This window comes from Capsicum annuum, chromosome 6 (assembly GCF_002878395.1).
Source record: "Capsicum annuum cultivar UCD-10X-F1 chromosome 6, UCD10Xv1.1, whole genome shotgun sequence".
Classification (NCBI taxonomy): domain Eukaryota; kingdom Viridiplantae; phylum Streptophyta; class Magnoliopsida; order Solanales; family Solanaceae; genus Capsicum; species Capsicum annuum.
Window position 1 is genome coordinate 220,219,373 of NC_061116.1, and position 9,017 is coordinate 220,228,389.

The 9,017-nt window shown below is 33.3% G+C and overlaps 1 protein-coding gene across 1 annotated transcript; it reads left to right on the forward strand.

Annotated features, from left to right (window-relative positions):
* The first annotated feature begins 6,449 nt into the window (after positions 1–6,449).
* Positions 6,450–7,762, forward strand: LOC107874647 (zinc finger protein ZAT5). The gene has a single exon (XM_016721408.2). The coding sequence runs from the start codon at positions 6,618–6,620 to the stop codon at positions 7,620–7,622; it is 1,005 nt and encodes a 334-aa protein (XP_016576894.1). The 5' UTR covers positions 6,450–6,617; the 3' UTR covers positions 7,623–7,762.
* The last annotated feature ends 1,255 nt before the right edge of the window (positions 7,763–9,017 follow it).

Here is a 9,017-nt window from a genome sequence, read left to right on the forward strand (position 1 = left end):
TGAACTATTGATGTAATATTAGTTTCAGTGTGTTATAAACTGAATTAGGAGCTAGTCTTTGAGTTGGGAAAAACTCAAAGACTTTGGGAACGCATACCTTGGGAGGTGTGTGTGTAGTTAGAAATTAGAGTTTATAATTTCTAGTTGTTGAGTCAAAGGAATTAGAGTTTATAATTCCTAGTTGTTGAGTTATATGGATTAGAGTTTATAATTCCTATTTGTTGGTTACAAGAGTTTTGTAATCAGTCGTTGTTGAGGCTCAGAGTTATTTAGTGAAGTTGGGGTTAAATCCTCTAGAGGTACAGGTCGTGGTTATTTATACCTTTTTGAGCCGGGTGTTTTTCATGTAAAAATTATTGTGTTCTTTATTTTCTGTTTTACTGCTTCCTTGGAACACGTCAGCCAACCCGTTCCATCGATAAGCAACAGTTAGACGAAAATAAGATAATCAGTAGGGCACAAATTCTTAACACCATCTCAGTCTTCCTTCCCGCATCTTGTCATCTACCGAAGCTACCCCCACCTTCTCCCGGATAGTCTCATTCCTAACTCTGTCCCCTCTAGTAAGCCCACACATCCAACGCAACATTCTCATTTCCACTACCTTCAATTTTTGAATGTGAGAGTGCTTGACTGGCCAACACTCCGCTCCATACAACATGGCCGGCCGGACTGCCACTCCATAGAATCTGCCTTTAAGCTTAAGGGACACCTTCTTATCACACAACACTTCCGAGGCGAGCCTCCACTTCATCTAACCTGCTCCAATACGGTTAGAGATATCCTCATCTATTTCACCATTCTCCTGAATCGTAGACCCAAGATACTTAAAACTGTCCGTCTTACAGACATCTTGGGAGTCCAACCTCACCACCACTTCGTCGTCCTGCCTCAAGTGAACAAACTTGCATTCCAAATTCTCCGACTTGGACCTACTCAACCTGAACTCCTTAGACTCAAGGATTTGCCTCCAAACCTCCAATTTGTCATTCACACCCCTCCGCGACTCATCAATTAGCACTACATCATCCGCAAATAATATACACCAAGGCACCTCATCTTGAATGCTCCGCGTCAACACGTCCATCACCAATGCATATAAGAACGGACTAAGAGTCGATTCCTGGTGCAACCCTGTCTCAACCGAAAAATGCTTCGAGTCTCCTCCCGTCATCCTCACCCGAGTCTTCCATCCATCGTACTGTCCTTAATAACTCTGATGATACTCGTTTAATTAATTTGAAGTAAAAAAAAAATAAAAAAAGGAAAAACTAAGAAAAATGGGAAAATGCACTTTTGATTCATCAATTATTGATAAATTTCGATTTTGCTCTTCTTGAGTTCCACGAAAGATATTAATTTTGAATTAAGGGATAATAGATCCCTCAATTGCTAGTAAGTTTTAATTTGGGATTATTGAGATATCTGACTAAGCATTGAACTTTGAATGGTTGAAGTAAATGCACTTTTCATTCTTATGCATGCAACTTTACCAAGTTTATCGGCGTATCAATTGTTATTACATTATATAATTGACTATGTGACTTCCAGTGGAGGTAGCGGTATCGATCCCCCTAATGTCTCCTCAATCTAACTCGTCGTACGGGATTTATGTAGTGCAGTTTACATCTTCTGTGTGGTTTACAAGCGATTGCACAGTGATGGGTTTACCCAATGCGCACAAAGTGCTCACCCGAAGGGCAGAGGCTGTGACAAAGGCTGTAGCGGCTGCAGTTTTTCTGGAGTTTCCAAAAAAATACTTGACTATGTGTAATGTTAATTATATGCTGTTAATATTTGAGGATATAATTCCATATGTAGGATCAAAAACATATTTTTTTTGTTCATTGAGGAGGTGCTATTTTAGTCAAATATGATCACAACAATGAAAATCAAAATTTATTGATATTTCTAAGGACTAGAAGTTCAATTTTCCCCTTGTAAAGAAAAAAAAAAGAGTGATCAGATTTGGTTTACACCTTCGGAGAGCTGACTTCCCGTCTCTGTTATTCAAATTTCTGAGGAGTGATCAAACATGGCTGTGATCGTTCCATTTTTAATTTAAGATTTCGGATTTGAGCTTTCAAAAATGAAGAAAATTATGTTGGGAGTGTCTCTCTAAAAATGGATTTTATAATGTACAAATTCAAATTTAATCAGATTCTAATGTGAGTACCGAATATATTGAGTGGAAAACTAAACAAAATCTGAGTGAATTTGTTTGGAAAAGAAATAAATACTAAAATAACAAAGTATAAATGGCATGGGAATAAATAAAATAGAAAACTCAGCTATCTCTGATAGATAAAATCATACATTTGGATGCTGAAGCTCACCAACATATAGTATAGCATAAAAAAATGTTTGGAGGAAATGATCTGCTAAGCACATTCTTTCATTTGGGTGTTTGACTTTGACAGTTTCTCATGGATCTTTCCTCACACATTTTTTTTTTTTTTTAAAAAAAAAACGTAACATCCTTAAAAAGATTTATTATTTTAGCTGCATTCTAAATCAATTAGATTTCAACTTTAAGAAAATTGAATACATTTAATTCTCTTGAAATACATATAAATACTAAAAAATAGTTAATAAAATGTTAAGAGAAACAAATTAACATTGAAGCACATAGTAAGTCATGGACAACATGATAATCTTAGGAGTCGTTTGGCTATGAAAATTATTTATCTATTTTGAATAACTTTTTACTTTATTTCATAATTACTGTTGATCATAAATTTTTTAAATCAAACTTGGAGTTAGGTTTCAAATTTGGAAAAGTCCTCTGAATTTAGAATCTAGTTATTGATTATTTGAACCTTCACTTTATTATTGACGATGGTTCAATTCTCTCTTTGCTAATTTTTTCCACATTTCACCTTTCCATCTTCCTTAAACATCATATTTGAAAAATTAAAAATTTAAAATGATCACGAACAGTAAAAATGCTACTTTATCATGAATAAAACCACATCAGCAACATGAAAATCCATTATGACCCACTAATTGCTTCTTTCTTCCGTTTCACCAATTATAAGTTCAGCCTATTTTAGATAAGTTGTCCCTACTTTGTGAAGTCGACTATCAAAAATTCAAATTAGTATATATTTAAATTTGAAATAGTCTTTCCATACACTAGTATATACACAAATATGTTTATAAATAAAGAATAACTAGGTTCATTGTCTAGATTTTTCTAAAACATATGATTGATTGATTATCACAGATTGTGCTTGAAAGACTACGAATTATGTACAATGTAACCATAGTCTGTTGCATCGTGGTGTTCCATATATTTACATTTGAGTTCAGCAAGTACAATGTCAATGAGAAAATAGAAAAAAAGAATATCAATAATCAATCAATAGACCAAATCAACAAAGGGGACTATTAATAATTATGTACTGACTATTTGAATTTTTACATTATTGGCGAGAATTCAATTCCTTGTAATCCCCTCCCCTCTCCTTGATATACTCTCTTCATTCTTATTTACTTGTCTAGTTGCACACCCTTAAGAAAAATATTAACTAGAAGATAATTTGACTAAATTATTCTTAGTTATTACTCAACTTTATTTAAAATTTCTCTTTTTTGGGCACTATAGTAATATTTTCTCCATATTTATGACTAATAGTAAAAATAAAATCAAATAAGTCATAATCTCTTGGTTTTCTAAAATGACAAGTATTATGAAATATATATGTCAGTAATAAAAACGACAAGTATTTAGGAATGAAGGGAGTATAATATACACATAATTTTAACAAAAAATGGACCAAACAAAAACTAATAAAATTAGGCATTCCACCAAACAGATATAGAGGAACTTAAGTAAGCAAATTGTGAACATGTCAGCCACTAGGAGTGAGTGAACACTCATTAATCCATACTCACGAGCTTAAAATTTGTGTCCATATATATAAATGAATATGAAGGAAAGGTACCTGTATGGTCTACAGTTCTCATATATTCATACACTACTAGTACTAGTCTACTTCAATCCCACTTGACATGGTCACCACTCCACTAGTGTCCCTACAACTCCTTATTCTTGCTTTATTATATATATCTTTAATTGCTAGTAGGAGTATATGTTAGCAAATATGTGATAGAGACATATACATGTGGAGCTCTAAAGCTTTCAATAGTCACGACTCTATCTACATCTTCCTCACAAAATTTTCCTTTTACTTTTATTCAAGAAAAGGCAAGCTACATATTATTTTCTATCTATGTGTAATGTTTGAAATATAATAAGTCAAAATCGAAAAAAATGCCACCAAAAAATTGAGTATGACTTACTTGAAAATTTTAAAATATTAAGAATATCGTCTCAAGTGTCAAATATCTTGAGTCCAGAATCTATCGAAAATAATTTATATCTATCTTCACAAAGTAAGAATAAGGCTATATATACACCACTCTTTAGACTTCACTAGTAAGATGATACTGTGTCTATCAAGTATTAATTAGTTTTATAAAAGAATAAAAACGAAATGTTCAAAATGATCAGTCCAGCTTGAATTTGTCATGCTTGAGTGGCCTAATAGTGGAGGACCACAATTTAAGTTTTAAAGTGAAAGGGGGAGAATGGGTAAAGCAAGCAAGCGAGAGAGCGGGAGGTGGACATTTAATTTCTTTAATTAATTCAAGTTATATATTATATAGTTATATATAATGATATTCTGACATCATCAATTTTCTTAGAATTAATTTAAGTTGTACATATTATATGTTGACAACAACAACAAATTCAGTGTATTCCCATAAAATGGGGTTTGGGGAGGATAAAATATACGCAATTCATACCACTACTTCCGAAAAAGTAGAGAGACTGTTTCCGAGAGACCCCGACTCAAGACAAAAAATAGTAAATAAAACATATTATTTGTTGACGTTATAAGTAATTTTTTCCACATCCGTTCTTTAAAGGATGAGTGGCACCCATTCCAATTTTCATTTGCGTTATATTAAATTGCTCATGCAGCAAATGCTAATTCTTGGGTATAAGAAGGTGCGAAGAGCCTCACATTAGTTTTTAAGGATGATGAATTGTCTCGTTAATATATTTTGGACATTAATCCTCACCTCTTGAACTAGCTCTTGAGATACATTTCTTCACTCTATCACATAAGATTATTTTATTTTTCGAATTTAACTTATTAAGTTTGTTATAAAATAGTTACTTGTAATTGTAAATCAACTTAATACCTCGTAATATAAAACTGTATACACAAAATTAGGAAGAAAAAAAATGAAGGGTTTGCTTGAAAGCCAATGGAATCTAGGTAGTTTGTCTTACTAATTTATAGTTACATCTCTTCATGTACTACTACTTTCCTTTGAGTCTAAGAAGAGTATATGGAATTAGTGAGGTAGAGTGTGCTTTTGACGTGCAATCCTCACTTGCTTTGATACTCGAATCTGCTTCGTGACTTTAGCTGGCATATTAGTTAGTTAGCCATAATAAATTAGCAAACAAAACCATACAAGAAATATTAAAAAAAAAGAGGGTAATGTGGAAACCAAACTTCAAGCTATCACCAACTTTCCTTCATGATCTGTCTGTATTTTTACTTTTCTTTCTTCTTACTTCTCTTTATTTTGCTTTTTCAGTTATGATACTCTCTTTTTAATGCTCAATCAACTCATTCATTCACCTTATTATGCGTTGTAAGTTTGGTAACACTTAAAATTATGTCTAAAGTATATGTACATTTCACCTCCATAAATGTAATTTGGTAAAAGGTAAGAGCCTTTGTCTCCATACATGGTATTTGATCGCAGCTCTCTCAGCTCTAGTAAATTACATTCAATTAATGTAATTGTCATAGTTATAACAATACTTATACCTTACTTTGATGTACACCACATAAAATCAAATACTAATTAAAACTTATTTAATTTTATGTAATTTTAAGAAAAGTGATTCCAGGTATATATAGAAAAAGTTAGAAAATACGACACTTTAGTTGCTTGTCATGCAACTACCTAGGTGCAATGGAGTGTTAAATATTCTCGGTTCCTGATCAGAGGTATATTAAGTTTAAACTTCTGTTATAACTAATTAACCACTTTTAATAGGAAATACTTTACCTTATTAACCACTTTTAATAAGAAATACTTTACCTTGATATATATATATATATATATATATATATATATATATATATATATATATATGAGACTTCTAACACATATTCTGATCTAGCCGAGATCCAACACAAATATCATATACCTCGAGGAGAAAAAAAATTGCTTTTTATGGTAAGCTAGACCAAGTGTAGTTAAAGGGAGTGCAGTGCAAATGAGGACTCTACTATTTAGTTTAAAAGAAACTTTTTTTTCTTAGTAGGACATTAGGCAAAATTGGTTGGCCAATATACTTTGAAAAAAATATTCATTCATTAATTTCATCCACTAGTTTAACACTTGGTGGTTTTTTGACTCTTCAAACAATTTTTATACCATTCACTACACAACACAATATATATATAACTAACAGAAACACTTTAGCAATCTCACCACTCTTCTCTATTCCTTCATCACTCTTCTCTCTTTTTCATATTCACTTGCTTCACTTCCACTTACTTTTCTTAACCTTTTTTTCTCTTATGGAATTCTCTGAGGACTCAATCGATCGGACTTTGGTGTTCAAAGGAAAGCGCAGTAAGCGGCCACGGCAGTTCATGGCGGTAGCGATGGTCACTTCCACGTCATCAACCGCCTGCGACGGTGGCGCTGGTGGTGGTGCAAGTGGCAGCAACGGAGGCAGTGGTGACGTCGGACGTGGAGGTCATGAGATTTACTCTTCATCACCAACTACTTCAACTACTCAGATATCAACTAGCAGTACATCAGAGGAAGATGAAGATATGGCTAATTGTTTAATACTATTAGCGCAAAGTGGCCGATGTGAGAAACTACAAGTTGAAACTACTGAACGTAAGATGGTGAAAATCAGTAGCCGAAAGTTTGCAGAAATGGCCACAACATCTACTGGATCAAAAGCTGGGTTCTATGTCTACGAGTGCAAAACTTGTAACAGAACTTTCCCGTCTTTTCAAGCACTTGGTGGGCATAGAACAAGTCACAAAAAAATCAAAACCGTAACTGAAGATAAAAAATCTACTGCTGATTCAAATTCTCAATTACAGCAAGGGCATCATCATCAACAACAACTACTGCATCAACACGAAGAAAAGTCCAGTCGGATTATCACGCCATCAGTTAATTATTCCACAGGTAATTCGAATTCAGTTGCCAATTTGATCAACATCAAGCCAAAAATCCACGAGTGTTCAATTTGCGGGGCGGAATTCTCATCAGGTCAAGCTTTAGGTGGACACATGAGAAGACATAGACCACCAACAATTACAACAACAGCAACAAACACTAAAAATATTACTGTTGATGAAATCAGCAACACTTCAGATAATTCATCACATGATGAAAATTCAAAGGAGAATAAGCCAAAAATATTCTTATCGCTTGATCTGAATCTTCCAGCGTCACCGGAAGATCATGATCATCAACGAGATGCAGCTAATTTTGAATTTTCAGCTAACCAGCAAAATCTCATGTTTTCTGCTGCTGCTTTGGTGGATTGTCATTACTAGTTAAACAGAAAACAAATCAGTTTTACTTACTTTTTTTTTGTTGACACTTTAATTTGGAATTATTATAATTTGTAGAATCATTGTTATTGCTATTTATATTTATTACTATTCTTCATAATTTTGATTGTAGATTGTGTATATATCCTTTTCGGGAGAACAAGTTGTTTTAATCAATGTTGATTATCTACCTTTTTTCTTTGAAGTTTTTTCACTACTTTCAAGTGGTTAGTGTTCACGTTTGCTTTTCATTCACGAAAAGGGTGAAGTGATGGGGCATCTTTAAATATACAGAGACGGATATAGTAGGAAAAAAATTTTCATATTTTTTTTTCTTTTGTAATTTTTCTCGAGTGGAGAGCGATGTGTAACACATTGACACTCCACAAAACCAAAACCCAAAAAAAAGATGGTACTTGAGAGGAGGGATTCGATGACATATTGTATTTTCAAAAATTAGTATTAGTTAAATTTAGTGATTTTTACAAGTATATTTGTAGAAAATAATGGGTTCAGTTGAATCCGTTGTGAATTGTGACACTGTCGCTTTCTGAGTATGGCTAACCAAAAGTTTGTGGATCAGGTTCTTTTTCTGTGTGATGTTGTGATTACTACTAGCAGAAAACAGCTAAAATATAGTGGAACTCATCTGTTGTGACTTTGCTAACCAAAAGTTTGTGGATCAGGTTCTCTTTTTGTGTGATGTTGTGATTACTAATAGCAGAAAACACCTATAATAAAGTGGAGCTCCTTATGTTGTTTCTTTTCAATAACAATTAAAATTAAATAAAAATGGATAAGGGAAGCCGGGTGGGTAAACGCCAATTCCATGTGAATGCCACCTGTATACATTTTCTTGTCTTTGTTTCTTTCATCCAGCTAAGTACCTACTTAAGTCACTTATATTTGTTTCTTCTTCTAGTACTATGATATGATCTGTCCCTAATCTTTTGCATTAAAATTTGGTGTCAAAATAGTGATCGATCACAGATGGAGTTTCGTTTTTTAAATCTTTTTATTTTGTGATAACCATAATTTCATCGCTGTCCTATCACTAATTAGGGACATAATGGCATTCAGTGTATTGTGGAATAGATGTAGCAGCTCTCAGCCAACCCATCACACCTAATTTTTAATGTAATCGTCCCTTACTTTTCAAGCTTCTTAACAACTAAAAATAACTTTACTTGTGCAGTGAGCGTTGTCATACCAGAAATAATAGACATTGCAAATCACACGTCACGAGCAGTTGGGAATAAGGTCTAAAGTTTACACCGCATCTAATATAATAATTGTGCTTTGTAAAACTTGGGCTCTATATATCAGTGAAAATTCTCTACAGTCCATGGTTTAGGTAAGCGCACAAGAGTTGTTTTTTTTCTCTAATTTTAAGATTGT